Source organism: Pempheris klunzingeri, chromosome 12 (genome assembly GCF_042242105.1).
Source record: "Pempheris klunzingeri isolate RE-2024b chromosome 12, fPemKlu1.hap1, whole genome shotgun sequence".
NCBI lineage: Eukaryota > Metazoa > Chordata > Actinopteri > Acropomatiformes > Pempheridae > Pempheris > Pempheris klunzingeri.
Genome location: NC_092023.1, coordinates 23026677 through 23045140, shown reverse-complemented (window position 1 = coordinate 23045140; position 18464 = coordinate 23026677). Strand labels below are relative to the sequence as shown.

Sequence of the window (18464 nt, the reverse complement as noted above, 5' to 3'; positions counted from 1 at the left end):
TAATGCAGGTTGATGTTCTTTCGTGCTGAGGGAGAAAAAAGAGAAAGCTTGATGCCTCACAGGTACTGTCTCTTTCATATCTCTGTTCACATGACCTTCTCTGTATCATTATACCTGTTTGCTCTGAATAAAACCACCTTAAAGCTGTTTATTTCTTATTTACTCACCTCCATCATTACCTTAATGTGTTATTTTTCTGGGCTGACTAATGACTGTGGTTTCTAGAAATAAATGTAACTTGAAGTCAACTTACATGCTTTCAACACACAAAAATTGACATTGTAGAAGGAGACAGAGTGTGTGAATGAAGCAGCCCTTCTGCTCGACGTTTTTGCTTCAAACTCCTGCTGCCCATTTTGATTTGTTGTATTTTTTGATTCTGATCTCTAATGAATGAGGGACACAGCACAGAGGCAGTCATGATAGCTTTCCTGGAGCTATCATGTACATCATAGGACTTACTAAATAAGGTCATCTCTGTCGGGGCACTATTTTAAATTCTTAATTAGATAGGACAGCTCAGGAGTGACAGGAAATACAGGTGTGAGAGGGGGATGACATGCAGCAAAGGGCCACGGTCCGGTTTGGACCCTGGGCGGCTGCCGTAAGGACAAGCCTTAATGCTATTTGATGCAGCAGGCGTGTGTGTGAGTGTGAGTGTGTGTGTGTGTGTGAGTGTGTGTTTTAACCAAAATATTCTGAAATATGTAAAAAAAAATTGCCTAGGGTTGAACGTTTGAATAGTGGCTGGAAAACTGTAACTTGCTCCACCACAGCGAACACAGGCTGGTGTCAGCTGGACTCACAGCTGCTCTAATAGATTCTACAAATAATCTGACAAGTTTTCACATTATGAAAACATCCATACAAACTTCTCAAACCACTCCTGCAGCATCGTTCTTTGCTGTCCTTCCCTCTTCCAGTATCCTTGCTCACAGTGGTTAAATTTATGTTTAAGGCCTCTGTTTTTAAAAAGCTGTACGGCAGATTTGTGCCAAAAAAGGCAAGTTAGTGTGTCTCAGATCTCAGCAGTTAGCGAGGTGACAATCCCCCAGTGGGCTCTGTCAGGACTGTTTTTTTGTTCATTCTCTGTTGTCACGCATAATGGACAATTTCAGAAAGTCAAAAAAACTGTTGTTTTCTTTTCCTTTCATTCATCCTTTATCCACCAAAATGCACCCACTACATTTCCTCCACATCCACTCACTTCCACCACTGATCTAACTTCCATCGATCTGCTCACCCTGTGTTTGCCCTGGCCCTTCCAGCTGGTCATGACATGGTAGTGTGTTTGTCAGATTCCCTTAGCCTAGCCTCCACCAGGACAGGGTGAGGAGCTCAGGCATCTGGAAGTAATTCAAAGTACAACTGCTTCTCCTTTACATCAAAAGAAGCTAGTTAGTGGTTTTGGAATCTGATTTGGATGCCTTCTGGAAGCCTCCCTCTTAAGGTTTTCACATCCATCTGGGACCCCAGGGCTGACCCAGAATATGCTAGAGGGGTCATGTGTCCCTCTCTGGCTTGGGTCTTGGGATCCCAGAAGATGTTTGGACTACCTTTGTTAGCCTGTTGCCATGGTGACATCTGAAAATGGATGGGTAGATGATGACAAAACCATGAAAATAGAACCCAAGTTGTGTGAAACTGGACTTTTTTTGTGCTGCTGAAGAACCTTGTACCAAAAATTCACTTTTGGGTATTCAGTGCACTCCAACCCCTGGCAGATGTTTCCCTATAATCTGATTAAAGGTAATAAAATGGTTCCATTGGCTGAGTATATGAATGGTCCATCAGTATTCCTGATGAGCCTGACTAATAACTGACAGCTTACCCTCCAAATTATATTACAACATCAAGATTGCCTTCAAGATTTAGCCTCTGACATGATCTCGTGGCACTATGCTACTGCGCTGTAACTTTGTGACTGCCTATTAAAGGATATACCGTGTATTCTAACTTAGGTCTCATTCTTGTTGTTTTGTGTATCATTTCTATCTGAACTGATATTGTGCTAACCACGATAATTGTTGAGATCTGGGAACACATCAGCATCGCTAAAGAAGGGTCAGGAAACACAAGCAAGCAGGCAGACAGGCTAGAAACAAACCCCCAGGTCAGGCAAACTTATCTGGAAGAGACAACAAAAGTGGACAGTAAAATTACAACACAGACTGTCATCCATAATCATCCAGTCTTGACAGTCCATTTGTCTCTTGAGACTAAGAGCCCTCCAAAGAGACAGCTTCATGTGTCAGCCGCTGCTGTGGCCTTCTTCTGGATTTAAGACCTTTTCCAACAATTCTTCCTGTGGGGACAGTAATGCAAACACTGCATCTGTAAAAGGAGCCTGTCATTTTTAAGTAAATTATGGTGGGCCCTGCACACAATCTAATAATGTGTGTGTGTGTGTGTGTGTGTGTGTGTGTGTGTGTATTTGTGTGTGTGTTTCTTTCAGACCGTGGAAAGGGCAGGCAGAGACAGGCCATTTTAGGAGAGCACCCATCATCCTACAGTGATAACGGCTATGGTAAGACAGACACACACACACACAATTACATTGGTAACTGAATCTGCTGCCTTACTCAAGGTTGCTACTTTATCTACAGTCCTGTACCTCAGAGGTGAAACATGACACTCACACACTCAGCCAGCATAGGTGTAGATTGCCATGTCGTGTGTAATGGCCAGAGTTGCAGCAGGCGATACACTCTTTAATTTAAGCACAACACACACGCTCATGCAAACACACTATAGGGCCTAGACGAGTCATCAATATACCACACGTGTGTGTGATCATACTGTTTGTGCCACATGCACATACATGCCCTCTTCATCTTTTTTCATCAAAACGTGTATGATATGAACATCCTGATACATTAACATAAGAAAAACACCCAGACCACAGTTTGAGCCATGTGTAATGTCATGTTTCTTGGCTATAACATCGTCAGTGAATGGGAATCACTGTGACGAGACACTAAGCTTCTCATTGAACGTCATCCACAGAATCACTTTTACACTCCATAGGATACAAGAATCCATTTCAGATCTTTGCCCTAGATGTGAAACAAAGATGTGTGTCGTTTAGGACAACCATGCTCTAGAAGTGTAATAAATTAAACCATTACTGGTGTTCAATACTGGAGAATGTATTTATTATTGGGGTTGTGATCCTTGGTTCACCTTAGCTAGCCTTACAAAGTGTCATATCTGACATCCTTCTTGCCAAAAGAAACAAGGTGCACTTTATCAAACTGGCCATGATTGCTGTTAATAAATGTGTTGCTTTATTATGGAAAAGTGTGTTCTTCATAAACCAAATACTTGGTGCCCGAAACTGCAATAACCAGGCAAGTGGGTGACTCAACATGAAATATTGTGCAGTTATTGAGAATACATTCAGCAGAAAGATTGATATGAAATAATGTTGCCTTTGTCATTACGCAACTATGTGGTCACAGCTAATTCAGCTGCGTTCCCACAGCACTGTATCCAACCAGCACTGATACTGTATGACCCAGACCTAAACTTCACTAACCTCACTAACCACACTTAACCTTTAAACCAGATCTTAACTGAGAATCTCAGCTCCTATTGGCTGTGTTTCATTAGTCAACCCTCTGTGACACCCTCAGGGATTCCCCCTCCCTGTGTACTTCCATTTGTCTATAAAGCCTCGGAGGGTAGTGATGACTCCAGAGGTGTATGTGTATTTATTTGGTTCATCCTCATTGAATAGTTTGGACACCCACCCACTTTCCTGCTCTCCAATTGGCCTACCTATGCTGTTTCATAATGCTAGAGGTTGAGGGGAAGTGGATCTACCTCTTCTTGTCTCTGCCCCCCAGGTCCACCCTGCCCCCTGCTGCCTCTGCCTGGCAACAGCAGGTACAAGCTCACCTCAGTGGATGTTCCAGACATGGTGTCCTACCCTCTGCCCCAGTCATCCTCCTCATACTCAGGCCACGCCCCCAGCTCTGTTGCCATGGTGAGCGGCCTCCATCCATCCAAGATGAACTGCACCCGCATTTTCAACCTGTTCTGCCTCTACGGGAACATTGAGAAGGTACCTGTATGTCTTCTTAAAGTGGGTCTTCATATCTGCTACAGAAACAAAAAAAACAGTGTTTCCATCACTGAAGTGTGAAGGAATGATTACAGCAAAGCCTGATTCATGTGGCCCCTTACTATTGTTTTAAGGTGGTTGTGAACATATCCCTTAAAGACTCATTACAAATGTGTTTACTATTGTTACATCTGAAAAAGTGGCTACAGCTTGACCATGATTTGTACAGCCTCTATAAGACAGCTCTTAACTGTGAGCGTGTGTGTGGTTGTAGGTAAAGTTTATGAAGAGTGTCCCAGGTACAGCGCTGGTTGAGATGGGAGATGAGTACGCTGTGGACAGAGCCATCACCCACCTCAACAGTATCAAGGTGTTTGGCAAGAGACTCAACGTCTGGTGAGAAATACATCAACACACACAGACACACACACACACACACACACACACACACACACACATTATTTTGTTGTTTGGATTGTATTCTTTCACATCTTTCATCATGTGTGCTGTTAGAAATGCTCTTTGTGCAAATGTCAGTTAAATGGGATATCGCTACATTATAGATCCAAAATGTGTCCCAAGCTCAGTGATAACCTGGCAGCTCACAACCCAGATGTTAACCAATGCACCACCACAAGTCTAATATAAGCATGAGGGACTTGGTTGGTTCATCTCTTGATTCTTCTTTATTAATTGCATTGAGTGTCATGTCACACGTTCCCAGAGTCCACGGTGATGACCCCACACGTTTTATCTGATCAACAGTCCAAAAGCCAGATATTCAGTCAGCCTTATAGAAAAGCAGCAGCTCATCGACAACAGAAAGCTGGAGCCACAGAACGTTTGGCTTTTTGCTCGATAGATGACTCAATGATTTAATAATTAGGACCATGTCTCCTCACATGGTAACTCTTGGTTTCAGTGTGTGATGGTGAATGTGATAAACTTGTTGATCAACTTCATGTCAATCAACTTAATTTAATCAAGAAAGATTTAGATTTAACAAACTGAACTATATAAATGCTCACAAAGAAAAAAACATCAAAACAGTGAAATCGCAGATACACCGTAAGGCCGATTACCTCTGCAGACGCTTTCATGCCCACATCAGTAAGTAGTCGTGACAGGGAGTGTGGAGCCTTTGGTTGGAAAGCATCAGGACGTGAGGCCCTTGGTCACGTTGTCCACTGGGTGGTGCTCTACACCTCACAGTTTAGCTTCCTTATTGTCAGACAAACAGCAATCACAGTAGACAGTGACATTCATAGTTCTCAGGCTCCCCCCAGTAGTGCTCATGCAATATGCACAAAAAGAAAAGGGCATGAAATATATCAAATATAACACAAAATAGAATATATTTACAGTGAAATGTAGTCTGCAGCTGTACAATAATGTAGTAAATGCAGTTGTGGACAGGAAAGCACAGGATGTAGACAAGTAGTGCAACATGTATTCATACTGTGGTGGTTAATACATATTATATAGAGGGAGGGAGGGGATTAAGGCTTTCACTAGCGGTGAGTGCTACTGGGTGGGGGTCATCTTGAAACATCAGGGAACTACAGACAGGATTGGTTCTTCCTCGATGTTAGTGTCCAGCTGTGGCGGCGGATGGATGGTTCTTCTGGAACAGTATCCGTGTCTCTTTACAGTTCTTAGTGTCACATTGCTCCTGAGTGACTGGACATTAGCTGGATGGATACTCGGTAGAGGAGGCCGGTTTGCATGTTTCCTCAGCCTGAACAGGCTGTGAGAGTGCTGCTTTGGATGTGAAATGACGTCATTGTGACTTGTTGTGGGTGTGAATTTGTGCTCACATATGCCAAGCAGATTTGACATGCATGGGTTTGATCAACCAGGTAACACGTGTTGTGATGTGTGCAGTGTGTCTAAGCAGCACGCAGTGATCCCCAGTCAGGTGTTTGAGTTAGAGGACGGCAGCAGCAGCTACAAGGACTTTGCCATGACCAGGAATAACCGCTTCAGCAGTGCCGGACAGGCATCCAAAAACATCATCCAGCCTCCGTCTGCAGTGCTGCACTACTACAACGTTCCTCCATGCATATCACAGGACCACCTGCTGAGGGTATGGTGCCTGTGTCTGATCAATGTCAGACACAATGTTTGAAGTTTATGTTTAAAATGCAAAGAAGTACTTCTCCTCAAGATGCCCTCTGTCCTGTGTCAGTCTCTGCTACTGAGCCCAAACAGTTCTCAGGCTTTACATTGTGAAATTGTTCATTGCACTGCATACATTATGGAATCGTTGCTGTTGATATATTTCCACGCTATGATTCCTGACCTCTTTCTTAAAGAAGGCTATAACTTTGTCAAGAATACATTTAAGAGTCCCACTTTTTTTAATTCTGCTGTACAAAACTCTGATTTCAATCGTATTAAATGACATGTAATATTTATGTCAGTGTGCGTCTGGATCCAAAGCATGTCAATCACACATAATGTCTGTGGATTTCGTCCTTCAACTGGAATATCGGCGCTTCAATTCCCGGCTCCCTCAGACATGTTGAAGTGTCCTTGGGCAAGTCGCTGACCCCAGACTTGCTCCTGAAGCAGCTTCATCGAATGCGTAATGAAAGAACGGTCTGTCCAATTTAGTGTAATGTAAAAGCGCTTTGAGGAGTTGAAATGACTTTGAAAGGTGCTATACACATACAGACATTTACCATATTTGAACAGATATATTCATATATTTTAAAAATGTAAAGTATGGATCCAGGGGCAGCATGGTGGTGCAGCAGTTAGCACTGTTGCCTCACAGCAAGAAGGTTCCAGGCTCTTAACACATGTGAGTAGCAGATATTGCACTAATGCAGCTTCACTCACACATTTGCTGCTGTGTGTGTTTTGGCAGCTGTGTACGGAGCATGACGTGCCTGGCTTCGTCAAATTCAAAATGTTCGATGCCAAACGTAAGTACCACTTTTGATGAGGTTCCTGTTGGAGTTTAGACAGTACATGTTCTTCGTTTGTAGCGAGTCTGTCTTTTACTCCTCTGTGTGAGCCGATGATTCACGTGAAAGTCAATTCATTTCATGAATGACATGTTACTGCTTCCTCTCAATCCCTCTCTTTCCATCCGTTGTTTGACTTCTCTCTTCTCCTCTCACCTTCTGTGTCTCTCTCAGCCTCCTCTAAGACCATCTCTGGCTTGTTAGAGTTTGACAGTAAGACTGAGGCAGTGGAGGTTCTTACTGTTCTCAACCACTACCAGATCAGGATCCCCAGTAAGTCTGTCTGTCTATTTATACCCAATTACAGAGCTCATGCATCCATCTGGACTTGTTTTAGTCATACTACTGAGGCATGCCTCATTTCTTATCTCCTTATGTCTGTGAAAGCTCAGACTGATGTCTCAGTCAGGCTCTAACACAAGTATGTCCGTGTGTGTGTGTGTGTGTGTGTGTGTGGTTTCAGATGGTTCCAACCCATACACCCTAAAACTGTGTTTCTCCACCTCCTCTCATCTCTAAAACAAGAAGAGGCTGCGGAGCCTAATGATGACCGACCTCTTAGCGGAGACAGGGACCACGAGAGAAGACACAGAGAAATGGAGGAGACAAATGAACCAAGAGGAGGATGAGAGAGAGAGATGGCCTTTAAAGGAGAGGAAGAAGATGGACAGAAAAGTGTGACAGAAGGTGACAGAAGACTGTCTAACTGAACATCTAAGGCACACCCATCATCCCACCGTCCAATCACAACTCAGCAAGCTGACAGACTAGTGACCATCTGAAATACCCTAATAATGTGCTTATATTGTCTTGTGGGACATGTGGAGGACACTGCACATGTTTGTTCCAAACGTCTTCACTGCATGGAGGCAGACTGGCAGAGGGACAGGGACCCACTCTGAGTCCACTTCATCTCTACAGCTCTCATCTGTGCACATGGCACACAGTGACTGGAATAATATTTGAATGTTTAAAACATGGATACATATACAGAGTGTTGTTTGGAATTGAGTCATTGAACATGTACAGTAAATGTGGATCCGATTTTTACACAGGGTCTCATTTAGGCTTCATTAGTGCTACGTAGGACTTCACTGAGATGTCACTTCACTGTCTGGTCCAGCCCGCACTCAGATGTTTCCACTACCGAGCCAGCCAATAAGTTTCCTGTGGGTATTCATGGCCCCTAGAGGAAGACTCCTACTGTTTTTGCTGTCCTGACTCCAATGGGCAGATTGTCATGAAATGTACTTAGCATGTTACTTTTTCTCAGAGGAAAACCTCCTAACATTACAGACTCTCCACAATCTTCCTAGTGCAAGAACCTTGGGCCAGAATATCAAGTTTGCATACAAGATATCTAACAGTGCAAGTGGCAGATAAAGTTACTGTCATGTTCCCAAAGGGATGAGCCCTTTTAACTTACTACCTTTATGAACTTTTCTCTGATGCTACCCTCAGGACCAGTTACATTTTCAGCCACACTTCTCCCTGTTGAGGCTCGAAGAATAGCACATTTTTGTTGTGTTTTTTTGCTCGGTCCTGGAATAAAAAAACAGCCTTTAGGAGCCGCCAGCAGGGTTTTAGACTCCCAGGCTTTTAGTTTGACGGCTGAGCGCAAACAAGACTAAAGTCAAGTGACATTCAGTGCATTGAGGCAGTGGAGCTTATTAAAAACCTAAAAGATGTAGTGTGAGGGTCCGTGCACTAGTCATTTAAACTACTGATCCCATCCACATGTATCTCAGCCTGACAAAATGCTGTTTCACAAAAGTCAAGTTTCAAACTTATATCAGCCTCTAGACAAAACTAATCATATGAACCTGTATGTTTTTCTAAAATAATGGAATGCTGTAGCACACACAAAATAGTGCATCTGGTAGGGTATCCTGACTTTACTTGGACTTCACTTATTTAGAGTTCCCTTCAAAATGTCACTTAAACATTTTCAGATATTTTCATAGGTTGTACTGTAAATATTAATACGTATTCAAACGTACTGCAGTAGGTCCAGTGTGTTTTTCACACATGGTACCAGTGTATTATTACAGGGGCTGTTTAATTGTGTTTTGCTCATTGGTCTGTGGTCAGATTCATGCTTTAGTCAGAATGATAACTTGTCTGAACAGTTCTAGCACATCAAACACAGTGGTGGCAGAAGGCGCTGACTTTATATGACACTTACATTACTTTCACGGAGCTGGAGAGAGTGTGTGTGTTGTCCTGAAATATGGATTAAGACCAGAGTAGAACCAGGAAGCAGCTCTCCAGTTGTGTGTATCGGGTCCTTACCTTCACATCAGCATCACCTCTGTGCGGGAAATGTTGGTGCTCATTTCAAAGGTAGAAATTTAGGCTACAACTGTTTGCACTGCGCATGGAAAACTGCTGGGATTGCTTAATATTAAAGGACAATTGTGCTTTTTCATATTAAACAGCATTTCATATCATCTCTTGCGGCTGCCTGTGTTCCAGCCCGTATCTCATATAGGAGAGTCAGTGCTCCGAGCCTTCCTGTGAGTGCGCTGGCATCCATCACATGTGTGAATTCAGACATGCTTTCTGTACATAATATGTAAATAAGGAAAGGGTGTGAAAAGTTTCGACAAATGAATCCCACTTAGTCGGCTGTGAAATTATTGCTCATTGAAGTATTGTTTGTATGTGTCTACATCACTTGAATCTTACTGTATTTCTAAGGAGGTTTTATTTATTCTTTCTGAAGGTTTCGAAGCCTTTCAGGGGGGCTGATAGATGAGGGCAGTGGTTCTTCTGAAGCAGGTGTGAGGTGTTTATTCACAGGACTGACAGTGTGTGAGACAGATCCACAGATGTGTCATCATGTTGTGGCTGTAAAGATTTCATATTAATAATCACTAAGGAAACTACATATAACTATATTGTTCCATTCAGTTAAGGATTTCTGTGGTTGTAACTTATATGTATTTGTTCAGATGTAATAAATTTAGATTTGGCGCTGCAAGGTCTTCTACACACCGCTCGACTCAGCCGTCTCACTTGTCTTCCATAACGTGGTCTTTTCACACAACAGCCATTTTCTTGTGTATTTTCTTTACCACATTTGAGGGCAAACAAGTGGATATATTTGAAAATTCTATGGTGTCATTCAGTTTGCATTGACATTATGAATTGATGAGCTCAAATAAAACTCTAACAAAAACATTAATTTGCCAATTAAGTAAATGAAATTCACTTTTTACATTTTAAGTCGATTATTAATTCATTATTCTTGTATAGAATGTTTCAGTCTGACAGAAAAGGGAATTAGAAATGTCAGCATATTTGGCAGCACCATCCTGATCACAGTAGGTTTGGTCTGTAGCTGCCAGAGCTACTTGGGAAAATGTCAACTGAGCTTACTGTTCACATTAGGATCTATACTCATAAACTCTGAAGTGATGATTTGGAATAATGTTCCCATGTCCCGGTCATTCATAATAACCATCCACGAATGATGAGAAGAATTTACTCACTAGAAAGTGAGCATACATACAGCCCATTATTTCATACTCTGTCAGGGTGGGGTCAGGACTTACCTACAGCCTCTACTATGGCAGGACCTCTAAAGGTTTTCTCTGAACACTGTGCAGCAGCCTGCTGTCACAGCTCCTCGGCCTGCTGGCACTCAGTGATCTCTGCTCACTCTTTCTGTCATTGGCTTTTCTACGAACCCCCCAAACATGCTGATGTGCCTATTCTAACTTGTATTGATATCCAACAAAAATTAATCACATAAGATAAAATGTCCAAACTTTGTAGTGGTGGGCACAAATGTAACTCCCCACCGTGTTCTGTGACTGCTATAGGAAAACTGGAACATGGGGGCTGGGGTCATTTACTTTGTGGCTCTTCCTCCTCTGCTCATCCTCCCAGCTAAACCGCCGCTGACAGAGGACACCGTGGGTCATGCTCATGGATCTCATGGATCTCATGTCCCGGGACGAGAGAGGAGAGCAGAAGAGTCCCAACCCGGAACACCTACACCCGCTTCGGCGCGTTCTCTCCCGCTCAGTCCGCGTGACCGCCTCCCGCTCCCTGATTGGTGGCTTTGAAACACATCGCGGGAGCTGATTGGTCTGTTTCGAACCGCTGCTGCAGTGCGGTCGATTCAAACCAGTCTGTCAGAGTTGGAGCGGCCGTCTGGAGTGCTTAGGACACGGGACAAGGCACAGGCAGGTAATTCGTTTTACATTTTACAGCGGTTAATATAGGAATGAAATCATTTGTCACGTTAGTTGAGAACTTGGTCCATTCAGTTTGGACAGAAAGCGAGCCGGCTGCAATAGCAAATCAATAGGACGCAGCCTCGATGAGTAGTACTAACGTTAGCTAGTGCTAACGAGCTAACGGTGGGGAACTGTGTAGCTGGAGCAAACGGCTGGCTAACAGGCTTCTGTCTTTGCTGTCTGCCAACGTTACTGCCATAACTCGCACGAAACCACCCTGTTAAAGGCTGATGGTAAACTTCAGTGTAGCCACAGAAAAGCTACTGTAGCTTTGAGCATAAATAAAGGTATTTCTGGCGCTAGAGAGCCCAATAATGTCACCATTTACACCGTGCGAACGGCTGAACTACCAGCTGGTAATTATGTCTCTGCAGGTAAAGCTAGCCTTTCACAGCCTTGTTACTTATTAGGCCACACTTTACTTTGTAAGTAAGGCGGAACTTCACTTAATGTCATCAGCTAAAGTGTCTTAGTAGTGAAACATAAGCATTAGCTGACCTAACCACCTACTGCAAAGCAATGGAGACTGTTAAAATGGCTTCACCTGACGGCATGTTTTTCCCTTCCAGGCAAACAATGGAAGACTACCTGAAAATAGAGAAAATTGGAGAAGGTTAGTCTTCGTATTTTCTTGTCCTATTTTGAATGATTCAAACAATTTTAAGGAAATTAAGTTACAATGTCAAATTGTTCTCAGCATCATTAGCTGAGCTTTGACCACCAGTGTGTTGACACAGTGAAACACACCGGCTCTGTGCTGTTCTTGCAGGTACCTATGGAGTGGTGTATAAGGGCAGGCACAAGGCCACAGGGCAGGTTGTGGCCATGAAGAAGATCCGTCTGGAGAGTGAGGAGGAGGGCGTTCCCAGCACTGCTGTCAGAGAGGTTTCTCTGCTTCAAGAGCTGAAGCACCCCAATGTTGTGAGGTAGCTTTGTGTGCCATAAAGGGTGTCTGCAAATCTTGGGTGTGCTATTTAGGGGTGGCTGAGGGCAGGGTGCACAACCTCCTGTCAGTGTCTGAATGTAGTGTAAAAGTGCTTTGAGTGGTTGAAAAGACTAGAAGGGCACTAAGGCATGTTTGCTGTAATGGCTTATGTCACTGAGAAACTGTATGTCACTCATGTTCCACTATCAAATACCACTTCACCCACATGTATCATACAGCTCAGAAGCAACTGTGGCAAACCAGAGCAACAGTAGCAAACCATCAGCATCCCTCCAAAGTAACACCATGCCAATTACCAGGTGATTTTTACAGATCACCAGAAGACCTCACTATATATTGCTACCCAGTATAAGATAAGATCATCCTTTATTGATCCCCATGGGGGAAATTCAGGTGTTGCAACAGCCCGGATGCAAGTATATAGAAAAAGTACACACATTATAAAGAAAGTGACGAAAATAAAATAATCATAGAATGAAATCTTATAATGGTTCAAGGTGTTGATTTCTCTCATACCACCAGCAGGTTTTATCTGCTCTGTTGGCAAACAAAGAAAATAGTGCTGTGTTTATACAGACACTGGTGAGGAAGAAGTCCAGTCTGGGTAAAAGCATCATACAGTGGTTTATATCACCATGAGAAAGGAGTTCACAAATGAGAGTTATCACAGAGAGAATCATTTTACCCTCCTACATTTTAGGTCTCAACAGGAAGAAGATGAGCAATAGAACTGTGCTGTGGAGGTGACTCACACGTTTGATTTCCCAGCACACTGTGTTTCCAGATGTCTTCAGCTTTCATAAAGGAAAAATGCTTAGAGTATACAGTAGATATCCAGCCGAACTCTTTACACATAGAATGTGAGCAAATTGGAATTCTGAGGGTCACAGCCTATGAGAAAATGTATCATACATGTATATCATATATCATACATGTATACATAGAGAACTTAGAGTACTTCTGTGTGTCTGTCCCAGGCTCCTGGATGTCCTGATGCAGGAATCTCGCCTCTACCTCATCTTTGAGTTCCTGTCCATGGACCTGAAGAAGTACCTGGACTCCATCCCATCTGGCCAATACATGGAGCCTATGCTGGTCAAGGTAACTATTTGGCATTAATAAACTCACTCAGCACTAGGGATGAGTGACGGTTTCCAGTAGTAAACGACGCTGGAGCTCCATTATTAAAGACCCTACCTTTGATAAGCTCCGACATTAGGTCCTGCTCTCGGTACTGGACAAATGAATCCTAACCCTTTTTATCTCACCAACACAGTTTCTTTGCAGCAATATTTAGACATTGATTGATGATGCATTTTCACTATTTCCATTCTAGAGGAGAGATCTCTCTGAGGCTCTCTCTGCCTCTTGCTCACACTCTGACAGACAGAAAGAGACGCAGACAGAGAGGTTCTGTTCTCAGTGACAATGGTGAAAAGAATTAAATGCTCAAAGGTCTGGTAAACTTCACCAGAGACGATGCTGACTGTGTCCTGTTGCATGTAAGATCGGAAACAAACAATCTTTTAAAACATCTAGCAAAAGTGCATCACATACAGAAATAAACAGTTCTCGGCCACTTGGCTCAGTTCATCTCTCACTGCCACACCTGCCTCAGGTATGTGTGCAGCCTCGAGCCCACACAGTCAACAGTCAATGTCTTCCCTACTCAGTAGTTCATCCTCTGTCCGTTTCTGTGTGACAGCTGCATGCTTTTGGTTTTGACTTGGATAATGGAACCAAATAATATATCTTAAGGAGCATGGCGTCTTAAAGTGCTCCAACAAAAACACCAGTCGGCCAAGCAGCTCTGAGGCAGGTTGTCTCATTTCTCACTGACTGGTTAAGATTCTCCCCATAACAAAACACTGCAGCAAAGACTGGTGACATGGTGCTTCGTGCTTGTCGTAGAAAGTCAACCTGTCTTCTGGTGCACACGTTCTCAGTCAGAAATGTCACTCGCAGCTAGAATTAGACCTGTTTGTCACTGTAAGTAAAGGAGATTGTGATGAGGGGTGGCTGAAGTATTATTGTGTGGTAACACTAATACTGACTTTTCCTAAACAACAACTTCATATAATTTGAAGTTGAGCTGAAGCGATTAGGTGATTAATTAAGATTGAATTCAAAAAAAGAAACTCCCAATCTTCTTTCACCATCTTTATAGGGTGTCATGAAAATAAAAACTATGAAGAGGAGCTCAGGTTAACAAAAGGATGGAAACCACTCCCCTTCAGACGGATACTTTCTGTTCTGCTCATTCAGTTTCACAACTTTAAACATGTCCATCTCCACGGTGTTTCTTCTCCTCTCACCCATCACCACCATTTAGAGCTACCTTTACCAGATCCTGGAGGGTATTTATTTCTGTCACTGTCGTCGAGTCCTCCACCGGGACCTGAAACCCCAGAACCTCTTGATTGACAACAAGGGAGTCATCAAACTGGCTGACTTTGGCCTGGCTCGGGCCTTTGGTGTTCCTGTCAGGGTCTACACCCATGAGGTGAGAATCCATTCACACGTCGCTGGGAGAGGTGGAGCATCACATACACTGAGTGACATTTTATCAACAACAAGCAAACGAAAAACCTTGTGTGTGTGTGTGTGTGTGTTCCCAGGTTGTAACTCTTTGGTACCGGGCTCCAGAGGTCCTCCTTGGTTCACCCCGATATTCTACCCCTGTGGATGTTTGGAGCACCGGGACCATCTTTGCTGAACTGGCCACCAAGAAGCCTCTGTTCCACGGAGACTCTGAGATTGATCAGCTCTTCAGGATTTTCAGGTAGATGCACCAAAACGTACTGCACACACTTAGTAGAGCACTCATCAGCTGTTAAAGTCACATGTGAGTTAAAACATGGAAAGGTAAAGAAATGGTCAAATTAACATCCAGGGTCACACAAGGTGCTTACATCACTTGAGGTTGGCACTCAATCAATCAATCTTTATTTATATAGCGCCAATTATCTCAAGATGCTTTCCATAAAGAGCAGGTCTAGACCAAACTCTTTAGTTAAGAGAGAGACCCAACAAATCAGGAATCCCCACATGGGCAAGGAAGTTAATGCCAAGAATTACTTAAAAAGAAATGCAGGCATTTATTTCCTCATGATCTGAATTGTGTGTTTATGAGAACAGACAATAACAAAGTAAAAACATTTCGAATTTCAAGATTACACTGACAGGATGATTTAAATTATTTTTGTGTGTGTCCTTGTGTTTTGACAAAGAGGAGTTTAAAATATAAAACACTGAATAGTTTGTGCGGCTATCGTCATATTTAGGTGCTTGTGGCACTTTGAGTTGAGCTCCACTCCACACCAGGGCAGGAGAGCATTTGCTACATTGCTCAGATGTGAGACGGGCTAGCTCAGACGCTACAAACAGGAGAAACATTAAAGCTCTGTGTGGAGCTGCTTCATACAGCTACACGAGAATGAGGCACAAACTCTGTCAGCTAACGCTAGCGCATCACAAGTCTACTGCAACGGTGCACAGTTTGAGAGTGAAGCATCCACTGGTGGTCTATTAGATCAATAGTCAGTGGCTGTGTTTGTCACCAGAAGTAAGTTTGATGGTAGACGTACTGAGCAAACAACAGACCTCATCACAAAGATGATGGCTAAAGACATGCTTCCAGTCAACTTTGCGAGGATTTTCAAGTTTAATGGCATTTGTTGAGCCCACATTTATGGTCCCATCAGGAAAGTCTATCACTGCTGAACTGGAGAAACTATATGATGGTTGATGAGTGTTGATAAACTGACCACAGACTCATGGAGTCACTTAAAACTGAATCATATGCAGCGGTCATTACACACTAAACTGGGAAGTACAGCGCTGTTCTGCAGAGTCCCTATTGACCATCTGCTTTCCTCAGCTTTCACTCAGAAGTAAAAATCAGCCTTTAACTTGAGAGAAATAATGATTAGACGTTTATCATGATCATTATCTACTGACTGATATGAAAGTTGAGAACTATCTGTGTGATAACATGTTTGGCCCATCTCCAGCCCTAATGACACATCACGAAGGCATATTTTCAAACTTCTCTAATGATATGGACATATTTTACTAAACGTTGTTTAACCTGGATAAAACAATATTGATCCACCAATACTGGCATCAGATACTGAATCAGCACCTTCTCACTACTCAGGATTAGCTTGTTGTGCGTTCAGCATTACTGACTTTGAACCTGGCTACCTGAAGGAGGCTGTTCTCAGGACCAAGGCGCTGCCATTGAATTGCTTGTAGCAGAAAGCTGCCTAGTGACAGCGCCTCTGTGTTCACCTAGGAGCTAGTTAAACTCGCTTTGTGAAAGGCAGACGTCTGGCTGGAGATGTTTTTCATTGATGTAAAGCACAACACATATTGTCAATAACAATTAAGATACAATGGAGTATAAGCCAGTAAGTCACTCTGCACTGTTTTGCTTTCAAATATTTATTCACATGTAGATGAACTCCCTGCTGGGTCAACCGTTCACTGTATAAAGAAGTGGACTTAACTTCCAGGTCTGAAAAGTGAAGCTTATGCTGAAGAGCCTTCAATCTGAACTGATTTACTTAACGATTTAAGGACTTGTTCACAATGTAGTGGTGTGTGAAGGCCTGAACTGTACTACCCTGCAGTTCCCTCTCTGAATCCTTCTGTTGCTTTCTGTTCTTTCCAGGACTCTGGGAACTCCAAACAATGACGTGTGGCCTGATGTAGAGAGCCTACCTGACTACAAAAACACCTTCCCTAAATGGAAGTCTGGCAACCTGTCCTCAATGGTGAAAAACCTGGACAAGAATGGCCTGGATCTACTAGCAGTAAGCTGAACCATTTCTCCATTCCTAACCACAGTATCTCTTCATGTCACATTTTCTGCATTCTAGTGACTTAATGGAGGTGAATTGCTGCTGAAATGTGGGGTCAGGAAGACGGGGGGGGGGGGGGGGGGGGGATTGTTGTGAGAATCTGGAGGGCTGGCCTGGCTCCATCTAGAAACGGTAACTGTATGAAAAGAAAAAGGGAGGAGGACAACCACAGTGGTCACTTTATTAAACCGTTTGGCTTTGTCTTATTGTGTCAGATGTTTCCACACATGGGTTAGTAGCTACATTTAGCTGCTGAGGCGAAGAGGAACTGTAGTATTATATCAATGCATGATGCACTAATGCAGCAGAATGCATTCATTAGGCGACGGCCTGTCTAGTCTGTCAGCTGGACGTTAGCTCGTCTAAATGAATTGATTGGCTGTTAGATGTCAGAGTAGCACAACATCTGTGTGTGATCCTGAAATGGTGCCTCAGTGTTCAGTCAATAGTAGAGACCTGGAGCTCTCGTGGAGTCCTCCACCTTGTCCTCCTCACTGAAAGCTGCTAATCACCTGATGTTACCAAACGTGGAGATCCTGAGTGACCGTCTCCTTTTTCTGTTGTAGAAAACGCTGACCTACAATCCTTCCAAGAGGATCTCTGCGCGTGAGGCCATGACTCACCCTTACTTTGATGACTTGGACAAATCCACCCTGCCTGCTGCCAGCATCAACAAAATCTAAAGCCACCCAGAGCGTACATAGACACACTCATACCATTGTGAATTATCATTCTGTAAATACTTGTGTGTGAACATTGTTGTCCTTTAGTAAGCTTTTGTCTCTCAACAGTCTTTTCAATAAACTGCACTTTGTGTGAACTTTAACCTCGTGATTTGTCATTTTTCTCAGAACATTTCTCAAAAGGTAAGAAGCTACAGTTTCTGTGATCCAGGATGGCCTCACAGGGAGATCAAACATGTTCAGCATTGCTCCAGTCCATCTGTCCATCTCACCCTCACTGTGAACCCCGGGGTGCTTTAACTCCCCCACTTGGAGCAGCAACTCGCTCCAACCTTAAACTGCATTCTTCCTCATGTCCAGCAGGGGGCGACCATGCTGGATGCAAACAAGACTTCCGCCTGGCTGGAAGTCAAAATGAGCCTGATTTATCAGCTCTGAACATTTTCCTGCTGACTTTAGTCTTCTTCAGCTCAGCAGGACGTTAATTTAGTAAGTGATGGTCCCGTTTAGAAGGAAGTGTGATAAAGCGGGGTCTGCTTTAGGGTGGAACTACGTTGTGACTAGCCAATCAGAGGTGGTCTTTGAGCACGAACATCATACGTCCACTTTTATAGGTCACATCGGCAACACGTCATCACCACAACACTTCCTGGGGGGGAGACAATCCCTCGTCCCTCATAGACGG

At 43.4% G+C, this 18464-nt stretch overlaps 2 protein-coding genes across 3 annotated transcripts in view; both read left to right on the top strand.

The window, feature by feature from the left end:
• Window positions 1-10032, top strand: part of LOC139210935 (heterogeneous nuclear ribonucleoprotein L-like) — a 38391-nt gene extending 28359 nt beyond the window's left edge. The window contains exons 8-14 of the mRNA XM_070841148.1: window positions 2456-2527; window positions 3849-4066; window positions 4341-4462; window positions 5951-6152; window positions 6939-6996; window positions 7213-7311; window positions 7502-10032. Of these exons, the coding sequence (XP_070697249.1) occupies window positions 2456-2527; window positions 3849-4066; window positions 4341-4462; window positions 5951-6152; window positions 6939-6996; window positions 7213-7311; window positions 7502-7557 (827 nt within the window). The 3' untranslated portion in view covers window positions 7558-10032. The remainder of the gene's footprint in view (window positions 1-2455; window positions 2528-3848; window positions 4067-4340; window positions 4463-5950; window positions 6153-6938; window positions 6997-7212; window positions 7312-7501) is intronic.
• Window positions 10033-11185: 1153 nt separating this feature from the next.
• On the top strand, window positions 11186-17922 carry cdk1 (cyclin dependent kinase 1). 2 transcript variants are annotated; one of them, XM_070840576.1, is made up of 8 exons: window positions 11186-11235; window positions 11855-11898; window positions 12055-12211; window positions 13209-13332; window positions 14564-14734; window positions 14850-15013; window positions 16907-17048; window positions 17663-17922. In XM_070840576.1, exons 2-8 carry the CDS (start codon window positions 11862-11864, stop codon window positions 17777-17779), a joined length of 912 nt encoding a protein of 303 aa, XP_070696677.1. In that variant the 5' UTR covers window positions 11186-11235; window positions 11855-11861; the 3' UTR covers window positions 17780-17922. The 2 variants fall into 2 exon arrangements, with proteins under 2 accessions (XP_070696677.1, XP_070696678.1); XM_070840577.1 differs by having other exon boundaries at window positions 11200-11231.
• The last annotated feature ends 542 nt before the right edge of the window (window positions 17923-18464 follow it).

Excerpts from the sequence above, each read along its gene's own strand:
- cdk1 (XM_070840576.1), top strand. The coding sequence starts at position 11,862 with ATGGAAGACTACCTGAAAATAGAGAAAATTGGAGAAG. Across the intron at positions 14,735-14,849 it reads TCAGGGTCTACACCCATGAG|GTTGTAACTCTTTGGTACCG; the intron begins GTGAGAATCCAT and ends GTGTGTTCCCAG. Across the intron at positions 17,049-17,662 it reads ATGGCCTGGATCTACTAGCA|AAAACGCTGACCTACAATCC; the intron begins GTAAGCTGAACC and ends TTTCTGTTGTAG.